The sequence below is a fragment of the Coenobita brevimanus genome, chromosome 1 (genome assembly GCF_032717465.1).
Source record: "Coenobita brevimanus isolate Jiangsu-jjx chromosome 1, ASM3271746v2, whole genome shotgun sequence".
Classification (NCBI taxonomy): domain Eukaryota; kingdom Metazoa; phylum Arthropoda; class Malacostraca; order Decapoda; family Coenobitidae; genus Coenobita; species Coenobita brevimanus.
Genome location: NC_136954.1, coordinates 66830932 through 66857752, shown reverse-complemented (window position 1 = coordinate 66857752; position 26821 = coordinate 66830932). Strand labels below are relative to the sequence as shown.

The following is a 26821-nucleotide window of genomic DNA, read 5'->3' as shown; positions in this document are numbered from 1 at the left end:
TCTCTCTCTCTCTCTCTCTCTCACACACACACACACACACACACACACACACACACACACACACACACACACACACACACACACACACACACACACACACACACACACACACACACACACACACACACACACACACACACACACACACACACACACACACAGTCACGTTAGTAATAGCTGGTCGGAGAGAGAGAGAGAGAGAGAGAGCGAGAGCGAGAGGGAGGGGAGATTGAAATGGATGGTTGGTTGTTGTTAAGTAATTAATATCTTGGTGCCTTCATAGCATACCAACCCCCCCCCCTCTCTGTCTCCATCTATCTATCTATCTACGAATCTCATTTATACCATTCCCTTTTCTCCCTATTCCTTCCATTTTCCTCTTCGCTTCCTTCTTCTCCTCTTCGTCCTTCTCGCCTTCCCTCACTTCCTTTCTTTCCTTCTTCATCTCTTCTCATTCTTCTTCATACATATATTCACACTCATCCTTATCCAATCATCCATCCATCCATTCCCTCATTCATATTAATCTCCTCCTCCTCCTCCTCCTCCTTTTCCTCCTCCTCCTCCTCCTCCTCCTCCTCCTCCTCCTCTCCTTCACCTCCCCCGTCCCCTCTCTTTTCCTCTTCCTCTCTTCCTCCCCTCCCCCCTCCTCTTTTCGTATTGTGAAACTCGTAACTTTAATGGAAACAAATTGACTTAAAATTTTTCTGTACTTATTTTCTCTCCTTCCTTCCTTCCTTCACATTCTTTTCCTTCCATTTTTTCCTCCTTTTTTTTATACCTTTCCTTGCTTTTTTCATCTTTTTGTCTTTTCCATCCTTCCCTTCTTCATTCCATCCTTTTCCTTCCTTTCTTTCATCCATCGTTTTCCTTCCTTCCTTCCTTCCATCCATCCATCTATCGTCCTTTCCTTTTCCCCCTTTTCTTTCACGTCCTTCCTTCGTTTTTTATTTTCATTTGTTCATTAACTAATTCTTTCTTTCCTTCCTTCTCTCCTCTTGCTTTTCTTTATCCCTTTCACTTTTCATTCTCCACTTCCTTCATTCATTTTTCCAGTGTTATCTCGTTTCTTCCTTCAGTCGTAACTTCATTCTGTTATCCCCTTGTCTTTCTCTCATCTTTCCTTCCTTTGGTACTTCTCTTTATTGTTTCCTTCATTTATCCTTCCATAACTTCTTGCTTTTTTACCTGATTCCTTCCATCCTTCCTTCCTTCTATCGTTTTCCATTGACTCGTGTTCATTCCTTAGACCTTTACTCCGTTTTCGCTCTTTTCCCTCCCTTTCCTTCCTTCCTTCCATCCTTCGTTGCTTCATTTATACTGCCTTGCATCCTTCATTGTTTTCCATCCTTCCATCCATCCTTCATTGCTTCCTTTATCCTTCCCTCCATCATTCATTTTGTCTTTCATCCTTACTTCCATTCTTCATTGCTTCTTTTGCCCTTCCTTCCATCCTTCCTTCATTGCTTTTATCCTTCCTTACTGCTCTCATTCTTCTTTCCATCTTTTTTTCTTTTCTTCATTGATTCTTTCCTTTTTTTCTCACTTTGTCTTCCTGTCGCTCGTTATTGTTTTCCATCTCTCTTCAGTTCTTGTTTCTTCCCACATTTTCTTTATTTGTTTAAGTTTCTCTTTTCATTCCTTCGCTTCTTCGTCCCCTTCTCATCTGTTCTCTCTTCCTTATGCTCTTTTCTTTTTTTACTGTTCCCTTTCTTCCTTCCTCCCTTCCTTCTTCCTTCCTTCACCCATCCATCCATTCCTTCCTTCCTTCCTTCCCTCCCTCCTTATCACCCGTTACTCAGCTATTTATACATTGACTCCTTACTTTTTGCTCTTTTCTCACTCTCTCCGTTTATGCATCCCCCCCCTCTCCTCTCTCTCTCTCTCTCTCTCTCTCTCTCTCTCCGTACTGTTCTTCCTTCCTTCCTGCCCACTGACCCTCTTTTCGGGTCTGGTTCATCCTACGTCTTCCTTCCTTCCATCCTTCCTTCATTTATTCATTCCCTCATCTTTCTCCTTTCCTCTCATCTTTATTATCCATTACTCAGTTATTCATACAATTCCTCCTTACTCGCTTACTTTTTCTCCCCCGCCTCTGTGTGTGTGTGTGTGTGTGTGTGTGTGTGTGTGTGTGTGTGTGTCTGTCTGTCTGTCTGTCTGTCTCTGTCTTTGTGCACGCGTGCGTGCGTGCATACTATCCCTTCTCACTATCCCTCTCTTCCCGTCTACTCTTCTCCCCCTTCCCCCATCCTTCCTTCCTTCCTTCCTTCCTTCCCTCCCTCTCTCTTTTTCCCCTCCTTCCCTCTCCTCTCCTTTGTCCTCATTCTCCCTCTCTCCTTCTTTCCTCCTCTGCTGTCCCTCGTCTCATTCTTTCCTCCCTGCTGCTCCTTCTGGCCCTCTTTTACCCTCCTTCCTTCCTTTTATTCCTTCCCCTCCTTCCTTTTTCCTCTTCTTTTCCTTCCCTACTCCCTCTCTTCCTCGTTTACCACTTACTTCCTTCTCTCTCCACTATTCTGTCCCCTCCCTTCTCTCTCCTTCATCACTTCCTTGCCTCGTTCCGTTCTTTCCTTCCTCCTTTTCTCCCTCTTTTCCATCCTTCCCTCTCTCCTTCGTTTCGTTTTTCCTTCCTCGCTTGCGTATACTCTTGCTCTTCTCTCCCCCTTTTCATTCCTTCAGTATCTTGGTTTCCCTCCTCCTTTCCTTGCCTGTCTCACCCTTTTCTACTCCCTCTCTCCTTTCCTCTTCCTGCGTTTCTTTCCTCCCATCTCCCTCCCTCTGTCTGCCCACTTCTGTTTCCTTCCTTCCCTCTCTCTTTATGCCCCTCCTCTCCCCTCCCTCCCCTCTCTCTTTATGCCCCTCCTTCCCTCCCTCCCCTCTCTCTTTATGCCCCTCCTTCCCTCCCTCCCCTCTCTCTATATGCCCGTCCTCTCCCCTCCCTCCGCTCTCTCTTTATGCCTCTCCTCTCCCCTCCCTTCCCTCTCTCTTTATGCCCCTCCTCTCCCCTCCCTCCACTCTCTTTATGCCCCTCCTCCCCCCTTCCTCCCCTCTCAATGCCCCTTCTCTCCCCTCCCTCCACTCTCTCTCTGTGCCCACTCCTCTCCCCTCCCTCCCTTCTCTCTTCTTGCCCCTGCTCTTTCCTCTCTCCCCTCCCTCCCATCTCTCTTCTTGCCCCTCCTCTCCCCTCCCTCCCTTCTCTCTTCTTGCTCCTGCTCTCCCCTCCCTCCCCTCTCTCTGCCCCCTCCTCTCCCCTCCCTCCCCCACCAAACTTAGTACATGCCTAATTAAAAGCTAGTTAAGAAATGGCAAATGAGTTGGAGTGGTATTTCTAACTTCAGTCCGCGCTAAGTACCTGCCAGAGAGAGAGAGAGAGAGAGAGAGAGAGAGAGAAGGCTGAGGCTCAAGATATCTCACTGCTATATTTGTGTGTGTGTGTGTGTGTGTGTGTGTGTGTCGGAGGGAGGACGTCTGTGTATATACCCGGTATCTGTATGCGTGTAATCTGCGTATGTGTGTGTGTGTAATTGTACGCATTTATGTGTGTTTATGTATACTGTATGTGTATGTATTCATCCGTCCGTATGCCTGTGTGTGCGTGATTGTATGCATTTTGGTCATAGTAATACACATGTACCGTATGTGTGTATGTATGTGAGTATGAGTGCTCCATATAATATGAAGGAGTATTTATATGTGTGTTACTTGTATTTAAACCAGAATAATACATAGTAGTGTGTGTGTGTGTGTGTGTGTGTGTGTGTGTGTGTGTGTGTGTGTGTGTGTGTGAATGGTAGGGTCATCACACCATACACTTGTCCCCCTCCCCTCTCTCTCTTTCTCTTTCCCCTCAGCTCCTCTCCCCTCTCTTCCTCCCTCAACCCGTATCTCTCCTGTTACACTCTCCCTTAGATTTCCCCTTTCCCTCCCCTCTCTCTTCCTTCCCCTCCCCCCCCCTCGACCGTTTGCTCCCTGAACTCTGTCACCCTTCGGCTATCTTCCTCCTTCCCTTTCACTCCCCCCCCCTCTCTCTCTCTCTCTCTCTCTCCCGTCATTTATCTTTATTTTCTCACTCTCATCCTCTGTCAATACCTCCTCTTTCTGTCTACCATCATTTCCATTCCCTTGCCTTTTCCCTCCCCTTCCTTTCGTTCTCTTCCCTGTCCCTTCCTCGTCTCCTCTCACCTCATCCCTCCCTCCTCTCCTGTCTTTCTTATCTTCCCTCCCTCCACTACTCTTTCTCTCCTTTCCTCCCTCTTGTCCCCATTGTCCCTTTTACTCCATGCTTTCCTCTCCTGTCTGCTCTGTTCCTTCCTTCCCATCCTCTCGTCTTCTCCTCTTGCTTCCATCCTTCCTCTCTCTCTCTCTCTCTCTCTCTCTCTCTCTCTCTCTCCTCTCTCTCTCCTCTCTCTCTCTCTCTCTCTCTCCTCTCTCTCTCTCTCTCTCTCTCTCTCTCTCTCTCTCTCTCTCTCTCTCTCTCTCTCTCTCTCTCTCTCCACCCCCCCCCCAGTACTTTAGCTCCCTCGGAGACCTGTAACTCGACCCGCTACTGCCACGCCCACGGAGAGGGAGGGAGGGAAGGAAGCAAGCAGAGAGAGAGGGAGGGAGGGAGGGAGGAAGGCGGGCAGGGAGGGAGGGAAGGAAGCAAGCAGGGTGGGGGAGGAAGGGAGATAAGCAGGGTGAAAAAAATGGATGAAGGAAGGGAGGCAGAGGAAGGAATGATAGGAGGAATGATGCAAAGAGGGAGAGGCAGGGAAAATGAGGGGGGAGGGAGTTGAAAGGGAGGGATAAGAGGGTAACATAGGAGAGAGGAAACCATGGAGAAAGAGAGGGAGGATAGGAGGGAGTAGGGAGGGAGGGCTGGAGAGAGAGAGAGAGAGAGAGAGAGGGACAGAGTAGAAGGCGGGGGAGAGGGAGGGAGGGATGGTGGGTGGGAGACTAGGGAGGGAGGTAATGAAAAGGAAAAGAAAGGGAGAGGGAGAGAAGGACGAAAAATGAGAAACAAGGGTGAGTTGGTTGGAGGTACTAAAAAAAAGAGAATGAAAGAGATGGAGCTTGAAAATTAGGAGATGGAAAAGGAGGGAAAGGGTGTCGGAAAATAGGGTGAGGGAGATGGAAGGGTGAGGGAGGGAGGGAAGGGTGAGACAGAATGTGAGAGAAGGGTGTGAGGCTAGAGAGAGGAAGGGGGGGGGGAAGGAAGAGAAGATAAAGCAAGTGAATGAGAGGAGTGTGTAAATGTGATAGTCAGAGAGAGAAGGGGGGGGGGATTGGTTTCAAGTGACACAGATGCAAGACAAAGGAAAAGTGAAATTAGTGAAGGAAGAACAGGCATGAGAGAGAGAAAGAGAGGGAGAGAGAGAGAGAGAAGGAGGGGGGGAGGAGACTCCTCCCTGGTGTAACATCTCCCTCCTTGGCTCCCTCTCTTTTATCTCTTTTATCGGCTTGTGTATCTCTCTTTCGTACTTACCGGGACTCATTCTCGTTATTGCTCTTTCTCTCTCCTTCCTTCCTTCTTTCCTTCCCTCCTTCCTTCCTCTCTCCCTTCCTCCTCCTTTCCATTCTCTTCTCTCTATCATTGTTCTCTCTTCTCATTCTTCAATCTTTAATTCCATTTTTTTCCTCATTCTTTCTTTCTCTTCATCTCCCTTCCAGTCACTCGCCTTCGTCTTCCGTCTTTCCTTTATTTTTTTCTTCTTCACTTTACCTTCTTTCCTGTCGTCCTTTTCTTCCTTCCCTCCTTCCTTTGCTTCCCTGACTCCCATACACCATCCTTTTGTCTTCCTGTTTTCCATCTTTCGCTTATTCCCCTTCCTTCCTCCCTCATTCTATCCTTTCCCCACTCCTCCGTCCCTTCCATCCTCCCTCCTTCACCAGACAAGTGTGATTCCTGCAGCTTCTCCAGTTACCGTAATGTAGAAGAGGGTAACATAATTAATGATAGTGCGGCCAGTTAGAAAGATGGACGGCTTGGAGTACTTTTAGCCTCTTCACGCCGATGACGTGTTTTGTATTTTATTCTCGTTACCTCCAGACGATTTTATTTAAGGGATATTTCTCGTAGTGAAAGGGTTAATGGAGGCTAAATGTATCCTTTGTTTTTGAAAGTCTTCCCCCATGTGAGTGAATAGTCTGATGTTACCAAAAATGAAAATGAATACGTCATTGGGTTGAAAGGGTTGACATGATAAAAACACCTGGGCCAGATAAAATATATAATAACGCGATTTTTAGAGGTAAAGAACAAAATATCAGAGGCCTCAGCTGGACTTTTCATCATATTAAGAAGCAGCAGGGAGCCGCGTGAGTTGAAGCTAGCACACGCAGCTTCGGTATTCATGTAAGGTAGCAAATCACATCCAAAAAGTTACGGCCTAATTAGCCTGACATCTGTGGGTTGCAGTTTGTTGGAAAATATTACCGTATGAGAGACAAATTTATCGTACAGTAACAAAAATAGTCTCATAAACAATTCAAACTATGGACTGCGGAATACAGTAATTACTGTTGCCTTTATGACACTCATATTTTTCACGATATACTGAATGTGTTACGGGACAAGTCCATCGACATTTGACAGTCGCGATTTTCTAAAGGCGTTTAGTAAATTACCGCACAATAGACTCCTGCATGAACTAAAGGTATACTATTTAAGTGGCAGTATGTTCAGATGGATTGCGGGGCGAGTTAGTGATAGGGTTGTGATGACCTTAATTCCTTCTCCTCGAGGACCTATTTTTCTGTTACTCCTGCCACGCTGATAAGATTATATTCAACCTAGGGAGAGAGATCAAATTATGAAGGGGTTACTGGAGACTGTCTAAGCCTGGCATCCCAGATTCTCTCTCCAAATCTTAACTCATACGTCATCGTGCTGAAAGAGTTAAAGGTACAACTTCTACCGTTTTTACCCCCTACTGCTTTGTTCGCACTACATAATTCTGGAGAGTAGCTGATTCTCCTACGTCTTCACTCTCTGATTAATGCCTGGTTAAATAAAGGTAGCCAGGTTTGGTTAGGTAAGGTTAGGTTAGATCATGTTTTATGCCTGAACTCCTGCCACTGTACCACGATAGGATTGTGGGAGCTTCCGGCAGTGGTGACAAGATGAAACCACCAATATTATTATAGTGCGTCCAAATACCGGCATCACAGGGCAGGCTGGACGATGGGTGGAGGGGGGGAGGGGGATTCACTACACAAGAGTGGAATGAAACAAAGGAAGGAATGCTGAACATGACCAAAGTGAGGGGGGGGGGTGGCAGGACAGGACACCTCACTCCAATATCTCCCTTCATCTCTCCCTCAAGGCCTCTAGTCATGCGAAACTTTCCTCTCTGTTCACTATCCTATTATGAGAGAGAGAGAGAGAGAGAGAGAATAACTATGCGAGTTGCAGTGAGAGGTAGGAAAGAGGAGGAGACTAAAGGGAGGGATACGAAAATGGTAGGAGAGGGATAGTGAAAGTGAATGAAGGAGAGAGAGAGGACGGGGGAAGAAGAAGGGAAGGGAGGTAAAGAGAGGATCAAGAGAGAGAATGAAAGAAGGAAGAACGTGTGTGTGTGTGTGTGTGTGTGTGTGTGTCAGGGCATAGGCTTCACAGCCCGTAGTCCCAGTAGTCCTCCTACATACCAGATACCTCCACGTGTCACCACTTGGGCGCTGACACCCATGGTCCATATTTGAATACATGCTACACAGAACTTGTGTGTTGGTATCAGGAGGGGGTATTTTTACGACGTGTCGGCGGGTCGTCTGGTAGATCAGTAAAGTCTGCTTTAATGAAATTCAAATCCTTAAACTGTTGCCTGCCTCAGCCGGTATTCGAACCTGGGCAGTGAGAAAAAGTAGGAAGGATAGGAGAAGAGGGAAGGGGAAGGAGGGAAGAAGGGAAGAAACTAAAGGAAGGAAGGATGAACGTGAACAAAGGAGTAGTACAAGGGAAAACAAGCAGGAACAAACCTATTGGTCCTTTCAAGGCTGTTTGTTATATTGTAGGTTATAACTAAATTATGTATGAGGTAAAGGCAAGGACAGAAAGGCAGGAAGTCCGAAAGTCTCCCTTAACCCATTAGTGTCCAGGGTTCTTGTGTGAGAGATATTGTTGGAGGGTATTAAGCGTATTGCGCTCTACCTGTTGTTCCATAGCCATGAAGCTCATAGGTCCGTATCCTGGGGCTACCCCCTTTGTTAACTAGTTCCGTCCTCGGTTTAGGATACTTTGAACAATTGGGTTAATAAATTGAGTAAAATTGTCTGGCGGTGTTAATGTAGGAAAGACTGAAGGGATCGAGGGATTCATATTAGAATATCACCTTTGCAGCACCTTTCATTATAGTACTTTTTTTTTTTCCCCCGTCCATTTGTATCAGAGTACACCTAACATAGTGACAGAGAAGACATTGCTGCGGCCAAGCACTGTTTCGTGACTAGCGTCATTTTCTAGTCTTCCTACATTCCTACAACTCGCCATTCAAGATTAAGAGAGCGCCGTTTTACACTGAATTTAGGTGAAAAGAGTATAGACAAAGTATCACTCTTACCAGGTAGGCCCATCTGTGGGTCGTATTCTCGTTGACACTGCAGATTTGTAGCACATTTTTCTTTGCGATTTATTATTCACACTGAACCTTGATATTCTCTTTTATGTTACTGGTCAGTAATGTACACAAGGGTTTTAGGATATGTCAGACCAAAGGACGAGGAGTTACTAAATAATCATTAATGAAGGTGTATTACTGATGAGGTGTTACTGACTCATCCATTTCAGTGAGAATTTAACCCATTGTTGCCATAATAACGTGTGATGAGCATCCGACACTTTGTCCACAACACACACACCAGCCACAACTGTTACCCTGCCCCACATTCCCATCACTTGCATCAGCTTCCTGGCAGGGTGAGGAAACGCACTGCAGCGCGTTTGTGCTAACTTAATGATCTCCTAACTAACCCCTTTCAGCTCAGTTGATGACCAGGTTTAGTCATATTGGAGGGTCGATTCAACTAGTTCAGTGAGGTTCCTTTCTGTCTTATAACTAAGATTCATCAGATTTCATGCAAGACTGCAACATGATATTAAGTTGTGAGAATGGCTCAGTTCCGTCAGGTGAAAACAAACCGACTCTAGTAAGTTCTGTAGACTTAAAGTGCATTCGCACCGAACATAATCAGAAGCAAACAGTCCGATCGTGTAGGTCAGAATGAAACCTGTAAGTGTTCCGTCTCGTTTCGTAGACCATATCCTGCACAAACTGTTTCTTATGGCACAAGCTGTGTAGTTGCCACTGGGAAACGTATTGACCAAAACGTAAACCAATGAAATGAACTTTTCTTTTACCATTTGTTTTTCCAGCCTACATGATCGGACAGTCTGCATTAGAAGTATATTCTGACCTCTGTGCGAGTGCACCCTTAGGCAGATATCGGTTCCCCCTTGCCCCTGTTCCCCCGGCAGTACTGTTAGGGTCTTGGAAGTAAATTCCAGTGTTGAGGGTTGTATATTACGGGAAGGCAGGGACTTAACAGAAATTGATTGCATACTTGAATGGCGCTCGTGTAGTCGATAGTTTTATTTATTTTTTTATTTTTTTCCAGAACACACCCACCCTCCCACCAGCCAAGAACTGTTACCCTGGCCCACATTCCTCACTTGCACCAACTTCCTGCCAGTCTGAGGAGGGCCACTGTACGCTGTCCTCTTTAACTTGGCCTAAAATTGTCATTTTACCATCTTAAATACCCAGTTTTAATAGATTAATCCTACTTTGTTCACTTTAACTTGGCCTAAAATTATCATGCCGGAATCTTAGATGTTGACCTAACAAAAAGTTAACACTACTCTCCGCTTTAATTATGGAACTGGCAACTCCCCGTCTTGAATCCTGAGCTCTGACGAGAGATTGATATTAGAAATGTTGCTTGTCACGAAGAAGTACTTTGGAAAGAACGTAGTGTCGTAGTATTGACTTATTCAGTCATTAAGCTGCGTGAAATAAACTGCAAAAGGACGGATGTTTCTACCAAGTTAAGGTGGACGGGCTGTAGTAACACTCCTTCACAGCTCTAATCCAGACCATTTTGCTTGTGCACCTTCAGATTGGCAGCTGGCGGTCGTCCTCACACACAGTTTGACATAATCCCCATCAGCCTTATGCCATCTTTCTTGAGTCTTGCTTCCTCCAGACGATTTGACTCAGCTTATGGGAGACCTTGAACTGGAAGAGCTAATGATGGCTATATCTCACCCCTCCAGTTCGAAAATTCTCCTCTAAGCTGAATAAAATCGTTTAGAGGTAGAAAGAATACAGTTTAAAACACGACATTTGACAGAACGGGTGAACCCCTTCAATCCGGTGACATTTTAATCTCATTATTTCCAGACGATTATATTTTCCTTAGTCTTTTCAAACTGGGGCGGACTAGATACAGCCTTCGTTGACTTCCTTGCAACAAGGATGCTTTACTAATTCGAATAAAATTATTGGGTAGCAGTATCGATAAACTTCAGAAAGCCGCCACCGTACTGAAAAGGTTAACGCCACACCTCTGCATGTTTATTCTACTAGTGCCTCTAATTTTGTCGGTCTAGGAGGCTCCCTAACACCTCCTCATTACAAGTGTGTTTCTGTACATCGAGATAATGCGCCAGGACAAAACAGTCGTTACTGGAGTTGTCGTATCTAAAGGTACCAGTAATTAGACTGTCGCTATAGCACACAATTATGTTCTAAGTTGACCAGAATCCCTAACCCTTCCAGCTCAGTTGATGGCAAGGTCGGTCTGACTAGTAAGAAGGAGACTCATTCCTGCCGTATAAGAAAGGCTTATCGAATATCATACAAGCACAGCTTAGTATTGGTATTTAAGTGTGGGAGTGGCCAAGTCCCATCAAGTGAAAACAAGCTGTCTATAGTACCCGAAACTCCAGACAACAACCGCAAGGTGGCAGACCCGAAAACATGATACCGTGTCGTCCATAATAAAGATCATCCCATCTTGTTACCCAGCTCTCCCCGCTTGTTAGTCGTCCTCCAGCTGACAGGGACGACCACCCAGCCAAGATGTTAAAAAATACTCCCAAGATCTTGCATCCACCCACTGCCAGTCCTCATTAAGTCAGTCAGGGATGAAATGGGGGGGAAAATGATACACGGTGCACTAGTACGGTAATAATAAAATTGTACCCCTTCAGCCCGAGGATATCTAAGTTCTGTGTTTCTTTAACCTCTGGACGATTTATTGCAGGAAAAGTGAAAATAAAATTGTACGCAATCATAATACTCAGTTGAAGCTCAAGAATGTTTGTGAATATCGTACTGCCTGAAGCTTTTTGGTGTTTTTAAGATGTTGGTCTGCTTTTTGTGCCTTATGTTCCTTTATTGAACGTTGCGCTCTCTCTCTCTCTCTCTCTCTCTCTCTCTCTCTCTCTCTCTCTCAATTATCACCGTTATACACACTCAACATCATTACACATAGCACTGTGTTCGTGACCTCCGCTTCACCCCAGGAAGTACTGTACTTGTTGCAGTTGTTTGTTACATTGTGACCTTCACAGAGAGAGAGAGACAGACAGACAGACAGACAGACAGATTCACACAGACAAAGTATTTTGGGGACGTTCTGTAAGTATAATTAAGGACGGGTTTCCCATCGTTAAAATCAGTTACCGTGGTTAGTACCGGGTATTATTATTATTTTTTCTTATGAGCAGGAGCACATATTTATCATAACGTTATGTCGCTGGTGAATATACTGATAAAGCCTTCATAACACATCATCATCATCATCATCATCATCACGGTTCTTGGCAGTACGTTTTTCTTTTACGACCGGGTGATGTGCAAGGCCAAGATATCACACATGGGAACAGGAACACAGAAGCAGGTCACACACACACACACACACACACACACACACACACACACACACACACACACACACACACACACACACACACACACGGAGGGTGGGAAGAAGGTCACAAGGAAATGCACATAAACAAGCGCACACATGAATAGTGTCTTGTGTGTTTAAGTGTGAGTTTGGTCTTAGGATAGAAGTCCAGTGTTTCATGTTAATTACTTCATTTAGAGTAATCACTAGACGTATTTTATTCTGCTTACGAGATGTCTTAATCTGGAAGAGTAAGATATAGCCTTAATTAGCTGTTCTACCCAAGGTTCATCCTTAGCCGAATCCAAATCATCCGGTGGTAACAAGGATAAGCGCAAAGACCTCGTAGTTGAGGGGTTATAACAACAACAACAAACAACAACAACAGCAGTAATAATAGTGGACCTTCATAGGTGCATGGTGGGTATGGGAGTGGACTTTCAATTGATCTCGTAATTATTTTCTTTGTGCAGTAACGGAAAAATGGACGAAAGCAAAAAGTAGTATATACCGTAGCAGCAGCAGCTCAAGAGGTAGCTCATGGCAGCCAGTTACTAGGCGGGTACAGGAGTGAGACTTGAATCTCGTGAATCTGAAAAGTTTCTTGCTCTCTCCATATGATTGTATTCAGCTTAGGGGTTTTCAAAGCGGAGGGGTTAGATATAGCTTTTATTAACCCCAGCACTGCTTGATATAATTCCACAGTTGAATATAAAATCGTCTGGAGGCAGCAAGAACAAACATCATGAAGTGGTCATTGTGATGACGTAGTTTATCACATTCTTCGTAACCTCAGGCGATTTAATTCAGCTTTAGAGACTCAACTGAAGAATTTTGCTGTGCCGTTGAGTAGAAATCCTTCCATGGTTGAGCAAGATCGTCTTAGTTGTAGCTCCATTTATAAAAAAAAAAGAATATGTTGTAGAGAAGGGTTAAGTTGCTGATTAATGTTTTCTCTCTGAATAAACAAAAAATAATTCCTTGTAGTGATACCATTACGCGAGACTATCAGCCAAACAAAGTGCTGTAACTAATTAGATAAGACTACAATTGACCCATTATATAAAGTTTCCGTGTACTCCATCACACTCACCCCACCGCAAACACATGATGATTCCTCCATTAAACGCAGCCATCCCCTATTAGCCCTGTGTCTGAGGTCAGGGATCAAATTTTATCACGTGCTTGGGTCTCGGAGGGTCAGGTCACGGCTTGGTGAGGTCACGAGAAACAGCTGGCGCGGTTTTTGTCCGATTTTGCTTTCTAGTTCGTGTGTGTGTGTGTGTGTGTGTGTTTTTTTTTAACTTTATGGCGTGACCTCTCCTATATTTGTGTTGCGGACATTTATGAAGGTGTTATTTTACACTATTTTAATGTTCGTATGCGTGAATAGTTTTCTCCTTTCAGCAGTTTGTGTGTTTTGGGCTTGTAAACAAAAGTCGTGACTTTGGCAGCTGAGCCGAAGTTTACGAGGAAAAAGTTTGTACCGATTGTTTTGATAAACATTTTTTTCTTAACGCTTAACACTTGTTCCTGTTTCTTGTTGCTGCCTGTTAGTAAGGTTGGCTGGTTTGGACTGTAATTGGTATAATTGTTTATAACGAGGCAGTTATCCAGATGAGATGTTCCTTTTGCTTGTCGCCTCTTTTGCTTCCTTTCATCTGTGACAGGAAGAAGTATCGTACAGCTCATATTTACTGCACATTTGCCCACTACACAATTTGCTCACTTATCTTTAGATTTTTATATCCGAAACAGGAACATATATACTATTATAGATAGAAATGGACCGGGAAGGTGGAATTTTGAGTATTTGGGTTACAATGTTTGTGCGGTACTGGGTGTGTTCCGTGAGTTGTGATGGTGTGATGAGTTGTATGGGGCCAGGCTGTGATGGAACCAACTCTGCTGAAGATAGGGATAAGTCCTTCGTGATATTTCGACGTTTCTGTGACAGTAGAAAGGTGGATTTTGGTTGAGCTGGAAGGGAAGCGTAGATAGAAATTAGTGAATTTGACAGTAGGAGGAAGTCTGTGGTTGAGAAGAGGAAATTTAATATGGCGGGAAAGACTGGTTAGATTATTAAGCAGAGAACAAAAGGGTGGGATGGACAGTGAGACTGATGAAGTAAAACAAAGAATAAAGGAAGGCGGTGGGTGGGTGAGGATGCGGATTAGAGAAGGGATGGTACATGAGTGGCAAGAGTGGGCGGGAGATAGGAAGTACGATAATTGGCGAGGAAATGAGTGAGAACTGCAACCAAGTGGATGGGAAGGAGTAGAGCGACGGGAGGAAGAACGTAGAGGATGGAAGTACTTGTAGAGGTGTATGGAAAAGCACATTGAAAAGCAAGGATATCAGTGTTGCCAACCTCTAAAATTCTTCGCCCTACGCAAACGCTGAAAAGGCCCTACATTTCCTTCATCGTCTACGGCTCAGGATGAATTTATTACTCTACAAGTTGGTAGTTATATATATATAATAGCATACAGCTATTATGGTTTTTGTTTAGTGCAGGACTAAACCTACACCTTGTTTTCATGTAAAAATAATTTTAATATGTAATGAGTGTACGCATTGCGTGAGCACCTTGTGGATACCCCCGTATTGGGTACGTCAGCTGTATAGTTATACGTCCTGTTCACTTTACCGTCACACCAGCGGCCCAGCAGCTGATGCGCTGTCAGCTGCCAGATTCACTCATTAGTTATCATTTAACCAGTTTTTCTAGAGGGTAATAGAGAATATTAAAAACCACTACCGTTTTTGAACATATTTCCGTTCCGCGTATATTATTTATCTCTTGCTGCAAAGTAAATATAACTCATACCAAAAATTCAAAATCGCCCTACGTTTTGTTCAGCTTCTGTAAAATCGCCGTAAGGCCTTACAATCCATGATATGATGCTTAATCGCCCTACACATAGGGCGATCGCCCTACGGTTGGCAACACTGGAGGATATGGGCCTGAGAAAGTGAGTGGGTGGGCAGGGGGATTTTTTTTTTTTTTTTCCATAGTGCTACCACCAGAATTATTATTAATCGCCATATAGAAGATTTTTCTATATTGAGGAGTTAGATATAGCCGTCACTAACTCTTTCGATACAAGATACCTTTCCTCAGGTGAAAAAAATCGTCAGGAGGATGCAAGCATTAAATAAAAAGACGTCACCGGATTCAAGGCTTTAGTCTCCTTTAGAGGAGTGAGAGTTGCTAAGTGAGGGAGGATGCAGGTGTGAGTGTGGGTGGTAGGGGCAGAGGATGTGATGGTTATGTGTAGGCCGGGGGTTTGGGTTTGTGAGGGAGGAACTGGTTGTGAACCTGCTGCTATGTGGGTGGGTGGGAGGGGCTGCTGGAGAGAGGGAAGAGGAGATAATAATAAATTGTTTTCTGTGAAGAGGTGGGAAATGACTGTTGAGGTGAGTTTTGCAGATAGGTGAAAATTTCGAGAGAGAGAGAGAGAGAGAGAGAGAGAGAGAGAGAGAGAGAGAGAGAGAGGGACTACAAGTACCTGGTAATAAAAAAGTAAAATCAGAATGCCACAGGTAATATAGTTAATATGCTCATTTGACTTTAACATAATAAAATAGAAATGCATGATTGTTTTAAAACTTTATTGTTCGTATTATTAAGTATTTATATTTTACACGTTTATATTTTTACACGTTTTACTTTTTTTTTCCAGACTGAGTTATCACAAGCGTTGCAGCAGCTGTCAGAGAAGGCTCGGGCTGCCACCGAGTTCATACACACCCTCAAGACGCTTTCAGAGGAGGTTCATGTGAGTTGCAGTTGTCTTTATGTATTATATTCTCATGCTCCTTCAAGCTGACAGGCCTCCCCTGAACTGAACAGAACCATCTGGCAGTAGCTGGGTTAAAATATATCGAGATTATAGACTGAAGGGGATTTTACTGTACCTATTACAGTGTCCTTTGCATCTTTCAATTCCACTTAGCTGTTGGTTTTAATGTTTTGATGCGGAATAATATTTGTGCGTTGATTAGTTAAGGAAGTAATGCGCATATTTTTACATACAGGACTAAAATGAAAATGATAAAATATGTTTATTGCCACTTTGAGGAAGAGAACTTGTGCAGGATGAAGAGGCCAATTGAGAAGTGAGTGTTAATGAGGTAATTTGTATGGGAAGGCTGAGGTTGATTTGGACATGTGAAGAGATTGTTAGAAAATGGGTGAAGTGCTGCGCAACTGAATATCTGCTGGCAAAACAATTATATATATATATATATATATATATATATATATATATATATATATATATATATATATATATATATATATATACACTATGGGGTGGTACTACTACTCTGCGGCCAGGTTGTGTTAGAAAGAATACTGCCACCGTATTCCCTGCGTGTCGTTAAAGGAGACTAAAAGTGGCGGGGTGAGGGGACTAGGGATCCCCTCCTCTGCTTTTTAGTTCCTAAAAAGAGACAGACCAGAGAATGGGATGGGAGATTGAGTTATCCCCGTACTCTGAAGATTGGGTCTATGAATGTGCGTGGATGTAGTACGATTGAGGCTAAAAGGGAGGAGATTGGAAGAATGTTTGTGAGAAGAAAGTTGGATGTGTTAGCTTTGAGTGAAACGAAGATGAAAGGGAAGGGTGAGTCTATGTTTGGAAGTGTGAATGGAAGATTGTCAGGTGTTGATAGAGGAAGGGCAAGAGTAGGTGTGACCTTGTTAGTGAGTCCGGAAGTACAGCAGTGTGTGATTGAATGGAAGGAAGTGTCATCGAGACTGATGTGGGTGAAAGCGAAATTTGAACGTGAGTTGTGGGTGTTTGTGAGTGCATATGGGCCTGGTAGTGAAAGGGATGAAGAAGAGAGGGAGTCTTTCTGGAATGATGTTGATGAGTGTCTGCAGAGTTTTGGAGCGAATGTGAATGTGGTAATGATGGGAGATCTGAATGCTAGAGTGGGAAATGTAGCAGTTGAAGGTGTAGTTGGTATGCATGGTGTGCCTGAAAGAGATGAAAGTGAGGAACGAATGATAGGGATGTGTGTTGAGCGAGAGATGATGATTGGAAATACGCTGTTTGAGAAGAAAGATATTTATAAGTATACATGGGTGAGAGAGGAGGGTGGAATGGTTGTGGATAAAGCATTGATGGACTATGTGGTTGTGTCTAGGAATGTAATACGAAGATTGTTGGATTTGAGAGTTTTGAGAGGGGAGGGTGGAGGTATGTCTGACCACTACCTGGTGGAGGGAAAGTTAAGAGTAGGTAAGAGATGGGTGAGAGCTAGGAGGGTTAGGTGTAGCAGGAAGGTTTTGAAAGTGAGTTGGATAAAAGAGAGAAAATGATAGAGTATTAGGAGAAATTGAAAGATGAGTGGAATGCAATGAAAGATCAGGAAAATAGCAGTGTGGAGGAGGAATGGCAGTTGTTTCAGAGTGCTGTGGTGGGGCATGCAGAAGAGGTGTGTGGTGTGAGACGTGTGGGTGGTGGTGTAAGAAAAGGAAGTGAATGGTGGTGCGAGGAAATAAGTATGGCTGTGGCTGAGAAGAGACATGCATATGAAGTGTGGCTGCAGAGGGGTTAAAAGTACCGATTCAGTGTCGATTTGGTAAATGACCGTCGATTCGATAATTGGTATTTCGTCATGGCGTTTGCAGCTCATTTTAATGCGTAACATCTCCCCCACCCCCTTTCCATGGGTTATATCCTGCCGCAGGTTAGCTACAGAGTTTTGGTTGGTTAGGTTGCCTGTCCTTGGTTTATTTCACTTTTGAACATCCTTGAGCAGATCATCGGTGCTTGAACTTTAAGTGAAAAACAAAGCTTAAGTTTCTAATGTTAACTACTCCCAGTATGTGAAGATCCTTGGCTGACTAAAGTGTTTCCACAGGAATTTCTGCCTGTACGGCAAATTTGGGTACTGTAAGCCATTACTTGTTAGGGGTTTCTCTTTGCAAAGTAAAATCATCTACAACCATTAGTATATCCGCTGTTTGTGTCAAGATCAAAGTACAGTATATTGAACTAGATAATTAGTGTGTCCAACAGGTCTCTTTATGAGGGCAACAGGTCTCTTTATGAGGGATAATTTCATAGCACAATGCTCTGTTTCTTTTGTACTGGTACTGATGTGCTCTCATATATATTACAGTACAGTACATTATATGTAAACCCATCTTTGCAGTCTGTAGTCTGATCATAAGTTGTCATATACCCATCACATACCAAGTATTGTACTTGCAGGGTAACTGTCGTGAGGTGGAGGGCGTGGTGGTGGCTCAGATAGATGCGCTAGTGGAGGCACTGCAGAACCGCCGCACAGAGCTCATCAACTGGGTCAGGAGGCAGCGTGATGCTAAGGTGAGATATACCACATGGGTCCAGTGTAAAGTATAATAGGAAGATAAGTGATATTTTGTTGTGTCTTGAATCCATCAAGAACATTCTGCTGTCTTTTGTTATTGCCTTCTTGTTATGTGCTTACAGATACACTTGAAAGTACAGCTGATGCAGAGTGACACTTATATATTATCAGATTAACACTTCTCATAAATACAGTCATTCAAGAAGCTGTTGGTCACACTATGTGGAATCGTCAGAATGACCAAAAATCATGGGATACAGTTGGCTTGTTGAACATTAATGATATACCAGTCAGCCATGATTTACAGTTACCATTCTGAAACATGGTAAGACAAAAGGTGTGATAAAGTTTCATATAAGTTGACCAGAAAGTTATCAAGAAAATTAGCTAAATGCCACTGGCTTTTCTGAGTGTGAGGCAATAGTCTGCTTAAATAAATTGATTTCTAAAAGTGTATGTCACACCATTCACACAAACCAAGAGATTTTGCTCCATTTCCCTCTGCACTGTGACATCTCTTGGGTGTATACCTGTACAGTACCTACCACCTCCACTGCCATTCCCTAATCCTCCAGCACCCTCTTGCAAACATCCCATCTATCTTAACCCCTGGACTCTTATAATGACTTTACTAATTCATCTCTCTACAAGCAGACAGTCAGCTTAGGAAGGAACACATGAGCTGCAAGGGGCAAGCGTCATGTGTGATAAATCACTATGATATTTTTGTCATTCCTTTTGCCACCACCAGATGATTTTACTCAGCTTTGGAAGAACATCTTGGATTGAAAGGGCTAAAAGTCATTGTAGTTCGTCATTCCATACCAGCATAGGATACTAGTCTATCTATAGCCAGGGGGTGGCCAAGAACAAACACATTAACATCAGATGAATCTCTCCCCTTCCTGCATCACCCTTTCGCTTGCCATCAGGTGTTTCTCTCCCCATCCCACACCACTCTCATTTATATATCTCTCCATTCTCCCACCTCATTCTTGGTCTCCCTCTACCTCACTCTTCTATATCCAATCTCTCCCTTTTCGCTTGCTCCATTTGGTCATACCATCTCAAGGTAGTTACTCCTCCTCACACTTACCAGCACATCCACATATTCACCACAGTGCTCCCAAATTTGCTCATTTGTCTGTTTATCTCTTCACATAGTGCCATATGCTTCACTCAGATAACTCATTTTCACCTCTTTTCAGCAAAGTCCAAGGCCCATATTCATGTCCACTGAGGAAGCTCGTAATACCTTTTCCTAAGCAGCTTACTTTGCTTTTTACACCTTACTGCCCATCTCCATATTACATTAATCATTGTAATATCACTATACGCTCCACATATCACATGCACAAGGATATTAACCAGCCATATCCCCTCCTGAGCCAGTGAGAATATGGGCCTGAGTTTCACTTCCATACACTGCACTCCTTTTAATGGCATTTTATTGCAGGTGCAGGCATTGAGAGAGCAGGTGACAGACTACACCCACACACTGCAGGCCACCACTGCCACCATTCACTTTTGTATAGAGGCCCTCAAGGAATCTGACCCTGCATCCTTCATGGAGGTATGTTATGCAGTTAATGGGATTATAACTGTTACACAGTATTTAAGTACTGGTATTATAGGACTATAAGAAGCATCTCATGACCCTATCAGATTCCTCAGCACTTGCTCCGATGAGAGTCATTTCTGAACTGTGTTTCACTTTGCATTAAGGCTGAGAGGCATGAAGCTTTATGGTAATGCCCTGCTGCATTTTCCACATAGTGTAACACCAATGGGGATAATAATTAGGAGCCAAAACACCCCTTTAGAACTCAATCAACATGAAGTTGAAATGGACCCATTTGCGACCCAGTTCCAACCATCCTGCCAAGTTTCATGGAAATCCCTTTTCCTGTCTCGGCTGCATTACATACATGGACACACAGGCACATGTTCAGGATTATATAGTATTGTAGATTATTAGAGAAATGGTAAAGTTTGTAAAACTTGTATATTATTAAATCTAAACACCCACATCAGACTCTTCACCTCCATATTACTGTTCATACACCACAGAGTAGTGACTTTAGTGAACTGCATGTACACAGTATAATGGGCCCACAAACAAAGCAGGCTGTATCACTAGATTCACTATAGTGCAGGAGAACAGTTGTTGTTGTTGATCAACCCCAGTCTGTCTGGCCAAGCAGACCCAGCAACTGCATTCGGGCAGCTGCCCCTGCAGGGCTGTACCATGAACTGAACCAGTGTTCCCTTGTGGCTGACAGTGTCATGCTGTGGCGTGGTGGAGGGAATAGTCAAGTTTTGATTCCTGGATGGACACCACATTTGCGTCTCCACCCAGTTAACAGGCTCGTACAAGAACGGTAAATGTGATGTTGCAGCATCATGCCAAAAAGTATTTGCTATTCTTTATATGTTCATTCTCAAGTCACTTAGAACAGTACAGTAGAACTAATGTTATTTTCTCTTTTCTGTTTTTCTGATGGGAGGTTGGAACTCTTTGCTCAAATAATGCTGCTCTGGGGATGAGCAACTGTTCAATCTTGTGTTAAATATGTGAACTTAATAGCTTTGTACCGTATTCTCATGCTGGGGAAATAAGGGACTGGAGGATTGATGGAGGAGTAATCTTGTACATTAAGCTGTTGGTGTTGAATGGTGATACAAGTTCATTGCATGGATTTGAAATAAATGTTTGTAGTGTGTGAAGCCTAATATTGGTAGAGAAGGAGTGAAGAGAATTTTTCACTTCATATTTGCTACAAACGTCTTGGATTGTGGTGAATTTAGTTAACCTTGGTTATTAATAGTATAAATAAGTGAAATCATAAATATGTTTCCACTCATCCAAGGAAAATGAGACCACAGTCAACCATACCGGTTGACTCCAAGTAAATCAGCAGATTTCTGCAGTTAACATACTATTATTATACATTTTGGAAGTGTAGGGTTATACATACAAATATGAATTATTTTGAGTGTTTATTAAGCTCAGAGTAGTAATGTAAAAATTTTCTAAGTAGTAGAAATAGAGGAACAGTAAATTATTTTTATTTCCACCATGTCCTGTGAGTGCTTCCTGAAGTTGAGTAGAAAAACAAACCTTGCCAGCAAGGGTAGATTATATATGTACCAATTTACCAAGACTTTACTCAACTTTATAAGGTACAATATTACAGTACAGTGACAGGATATATACAATGCTCAACAAAAGTATTGCGCGCCCTGCGTCCGTCCTACGAAACAAACCTTTCAACTATGGAAAAACATGTAAATAATGCATTACATTTACCATTAATGCTTGGTAGGGTATCCTTTGCTCTTCATCACGGACCTGAGACGTCGTGGAAGTGAAAGGGCGAGGTTCCTCAGGTGCTGGGGTGATATACTTGCCCAGGACTCATGAATGGCTGCTTCCAGCTTAGGCAGAGAGCTCACGTCCTTCCCTTGGAGATTCTTCTTTACGAGGTACCAGAGGTTTTCTATTGGGTTGAGGTCTGGGCTGTTGCCTGGCCAGTCTTTCATGAAGGATACCTCGCAGTCACGAAGCCATTTGGTGACAGATTTGGCTTTATGAGCAGGTGCATCGTCCTGCTGAAACACTCGTGCACCTGTGAGCTCGAAGGGCAAGCCTACCATGACTTTTTATCAAGAAAACTATTTGGGGTTAGTTTTTCTATGTTTGGATAGTTATACCGTACAATACTGGGTTTTCCTTGGCATAGGGTGGGAAAGGAGGTTCAGATGATGATGATGATGATGATATACTCCCTGTAGAGGGGCTGGGGGATTAGTATGGAATTACCTGAAAAAAATCATTATCTGACATTGTTTTGGCTGAATTATGATGGATAATCAGGGGGTTACTGTATAGCCTCATCTACAAAAACCTGAACAGAAATAACTTGATTATCTTCCGTGTTTGTTTTCCCCTTCAGAAGATTAACCAGCAGAAGAGATGAAAGGTAGAAAAGGTGTAATATTAGTCGAACTTTTGTCCCAGGCTTGACACTAACCTCTGTTAGCTCATCTTGTCTCTCTCATGCAGGCATGGGAGGTCGTAGAAGTGAGAATGAGTGGAGCAAAACAAGAATGGGAGCAGATGTATGATATGGTAATGATGAGATGGTGATGATGATAATGATGGAGGTGGTAATGAGTGTTAAACTATACTGTATTTGCACAATTTTTCTCTCTCACATAGGCACGAGAGGTTCTGGAAGAGAGAGTATGTGGTGCGAGACGAGAGTGGGAGGAGACCATGATCCCAGAACCTAGAGTCCCTCCCTCCTTTTCTCTCACACTTGACGATCACACGCTCCTCACAGCCATACAGCAGCTCACGTTCATACAGCTAAAACGTAAGTTGGGTGCATAGTTGGTTGGTATACTGGAATATAGATTGTGATGAGTTGTGATGGAGAGGCTTGGAGGTGATATTGCTGCAGCCATCGTGGATAAAGTTTAAGATTAAGAGTCTAACTAGATACTGTACAGGTACTGTATTTTACATTTGAGTAGAAAATATTCAGCACAGTACTGAATTCATTTGTGAATTTTTTCTTTATATTGATGCAGTATTTCATATGAAATTACTTAAGAATACAAGAGAAGGTTTTGTAAAAGAATGTTGATGAGAAAGATAGCTGTTAGCATTTCTGTCACCTGAATAAAATTATCTGGTAGCAGCAGCTGCAGGTGAAATCTTTGGAGCAAAATAGTTAAACATTAGGGAACAGTTATAATTTAAAACCACAACATATAATTTACACAGGCATTAATGAAACTGGGCACAGCCATTAACCAGACTGAAAGTGTTGAACAGAACTCTTGTTGTAAAAGCACAGAATTAGTGAGCTAGGCCTTAGTGAAACTGGTCAATGTTTTCTTGCACGCAAACCTAAAGGAGCCCCGGGTGGCCCTGCCGTCTTAGCAGCGGATACAGGTGGGGATGACACCCCCCTCCCTCCTCCTCCACCCCCTCCTGCCCGCACGGCACCACAGCAGAATGGCATCACACACTCTCAGGGGAAAGGTAGCCACTGCAAGGATTGATCAAAACATATTGCCTGCTTGTAAATGGATCTTTAGTATAGTTGTAAATGTCAGTAACCAATGCTTCCAGTGATTTTAAATATGACAGAACTTCACTGGAACCAGACTCCTACACTAAAGTTCAGAAAATTTTAAAATTTCATCCTTAAATGGACTTGCAGACTAGGAATGTTGGTGGAACTGTGGGAAGAGGAATCATGGAGATTAATGAGTTGTTGAAACTGGTCATCTAAATTCCTGATTATATACTAAGCATGAATGAGTGGTAAATAAAAACATCATTACTTCAAACTGTGCATGATTGCTGCTACTCCCACCAGCCACAACTGAACTGATGAGTCTCCGTCACTGCTTTCAACACATTAGAGAATGTTCAGTATAAATTTTCTTGTTTTATTAATACAATATCAGATTTTGACATCTATATTGATTAGTACTTGTAGATTAATCAGCCCTAAAAATAAACATTGCATGGACTTAACATACAGTCTAGTCAGTGAAAAATTTAGTAAGTTGTTATACAGCACTGTATTTGAGCATTTCTGTCATTTGAGGCACAGTTTTCAAATCTTATAAACTATAAATTATATAGTTTCCCATCATTTTTTAAAATTCAGCTTCTGACTTCTTTATTTTTATTATTATTGTTATGATGATGATGATGATGATGATTATTATTATTATTATTATTAATTGTTATTATTTATTTTATTTACAGTAAAGGTCCATTAATTAGAATGGCAGTGGACTGAGAATCATTAGGATTATCAGATTTTTCGCATTTTTGGGTGGGACGCCCAAGACACTTAATTTCATGTTTAACCTGAAACTTTACCGAATGGATCATTTTTCATTCATTCATAATACAGTATGGCACATATTAACATTACGTATTACACAGATTTTTTACTTTAATAATGTATTACTGAAGACATGAACTGAAATTGGTAAATTAAGAGATGTTATGGGTTGTTTAACTCACCAGTACTGTGTAGTGTTGAAAACAGCAGTTGTAGGCAGGTAAATCCAATTAGAGAGAGTAAGTCCAGGGTTAATAATAATATGCATGTATTGTAAAAGCACAAAAACGTAATATGTATTACCATGGAAAATTTCTTAAACCTATGGTACAGTATCTTTCACTTTGTCACTTTTACACATCGTCCTTGAGCATGGGCTCAGGACTAGTTGCTTCTTCTAGCGTTCCTTGAGGAGCCATCTTTGGAGTGTGGGTAGCTGGTCTTGGATTGTCATCAGTGGATTTACCTGCCTGGTTGCTCATGCACTTCAGCCAGTCACAGATATCTTCCTGCCTGACGGCCTGTGCACGTTTCTTATAGAACTCGTTTCGCAAGATATGGAAATTGATTATCTCAGTCCCATTGTAACAGTTATTTTGTTCAGTGAAATGCACCAGTTTATCAAAGTATACAGAAGCTTCCTTCCATGAAACTTCCATGACCACACTGTTCGGCACATTTGGCACCCAGTTTGAATGTTTTATTTTATTTATTTATTTTTTTAACTTTTGAAGTTTTTGTCAGCCTTCTTCAAAAATTCGGATTATTGGGATTTTCAGATTATCCATGTTTGAATTAATGGACTTCTACTGTATTTATTTCATTAATCACTTTGGCACCTTTCCCCATTGGGTAGATTTTTTTTTTTTTTTTTTTTTTTTTTTTTTTTTTTAGTAGTGGAGATGCTACTGCTTCAGTATTATATCAGTTTTAGATGTGCGGTACTATGCATTTTTTTAAATTATCCATGAGCCTATGAATGATTTTACTTTATTTCATATTTATGATTTTCATTATGCAGTATTGCCCTTCTTTGGTTCATTCTGTCCTCCTCCTCCTCCTGTACACAGGTGACTCCACAGTGAGTGACAAGTCAAATGGTTTCCTGTACACCAGGAAACCATTTACTACACTGGGTGGTAACCATGTAACCAAATTATGGCACCTGGTGGTTTAGTGGGTAAATAGGACGGTCCAGTCGTATCGAGCCTATGTAGGTTTATATCCAAGGGGTGGTTGGGATTATTGCTCACATAATGCCACTCAGGGATGAGTGAGGCTGGTCACTTTCATCTTTAATGTCAGGACCAACTTGCCTTGCCCCAGGCCTCAATGCTCCTCATGGAACAACACAGGATTAGATGATGTATGTATAGTAGTTCCAGCAGCCTTTAGCAGTTACTTTCTTTTCACAGTCCAGCTGCATTTACCAATTACTTTCTTTTCACAGTCACCTTTTTATTTCCTCTACTTCCCTTCTTCCTCATAGTTTGTACTTTGTTCATCTCACATTCCACAAATTTTGATTCTCTCACATTCTTTCAGTTTTAGATTTCCTCTCCTGTTCTCTCAGATTGTGACTCTCTTTCTCATTCTCTCAGATTCTGACTCCCTCTCTCATTCTCTCAAATTCTGATATCCTCCCATGTTCTCCCAAAATCTGACCCACTCCCACATTCTCTGAAATTCTGACTTCCACTTACATTCTCTCTTTTTCACTCAAATTCTGACTTCCACTTACATTCTGTCTTTTTCACTCAAATTCTGACTTCGTTCCACATTGTCTCAAATTATGACTGCCTCTCACATTCTCGAAAATTATGATGCCATCTAACATTCTCTCACCCTCTCTTATTAACTCAAATGATGACGTCTCACCTGTTCTCATATTATGACTCCCTTTCACATTCTCTCTGATTCTGACTCCCCTTCACATTCTCTCTGATTCTGACTTCCTTGTGTATTCTCTCAGATTCTGACTTCCACTCGCATTATGAATTCCTCTCACATTCTCTAACATGATAGTGGCTTCCTGACCTTGTACCTCACCCACAGCTCCAGGCACCCCAAGCATGATCCCTGAAGAGTGCAGCTCTGAGAACAACAGTGTCACTGTGGCTTGGGTACCCCACCCACACTCCTGTGTCACTGGATACACTTTGCAGATTGATGATGGGTCAAATGGGCCTTTCAGGGTAAGTTGGTTCATGCTGTTGTATAGCAGATTAATGATGGTTGGATGGGCTTCTGGTTAAGTTGGCTTCATGGTCTTCTAGAGTATAATCCTCTGGTAGTAGTATGCATAGAATATATTTTATCAAAGCACTGAGTGGTTTAACTCTCGTGGAATTTGATGTGGATGTTTCAGCAGATATTTTCAGGTTTAGTCTTCAGTGATGCAGATTTTACATCAGATTCCCATAAATTGTTCTAAAATGGGAAGTTGTTAAGTAATTCATATCATATTGTTATAGTGGGACGTACATGGCACAAAATGCAACAGTTGGTATCCCTCATCCCCTTTGTGATTTCCGGGAGAATCGTCAGAAGTTGCTGGCTTAGTTATCATGCTTTGCTAAATTGTTTCTCTCTTTTTTTCATTTAACTTTTTTTCCATATTAAGATGAGGAGAGACCCGTCATAGTGAGAAGTTAACACAGGGTCCAGATAATGTACAGCACTGTACTGTATTCAGTATACATGAAACTTGT

General features: G+C 42.6%; 1 protein-coding gene across 1 annotated transcript in view; it reads left to right on the top strand.

Annotated features, from left to right (window-relative positions):
• Positions 1-26821, top strand: part of Trim9 (E3 ubiquitin-protein ligase Trim9) — a 153649-nt gene that overhangs the window by 110671 nt on the left and 16157 nt on the right. The window contains exons 2-6 of the mRNA XM_080273662.1: positions 15573-15668; positions 18117-18233; positions 19694-19810; positions 22460-22616; positions 26166-26305. Coding sequence (XP_080129788.1) covers positions 15573-15668; positions 18117-18233; positions 19694-19810; positions 22460-22616; positions 26166-26305 — 627 coding nt within the window. The remainder of the gene's footprint in view (positions 1-15572; positions 15669-18116; positions 18234-19693; positions 19811-22459; positions 22617-26165; positions 26306-26821) is intronic.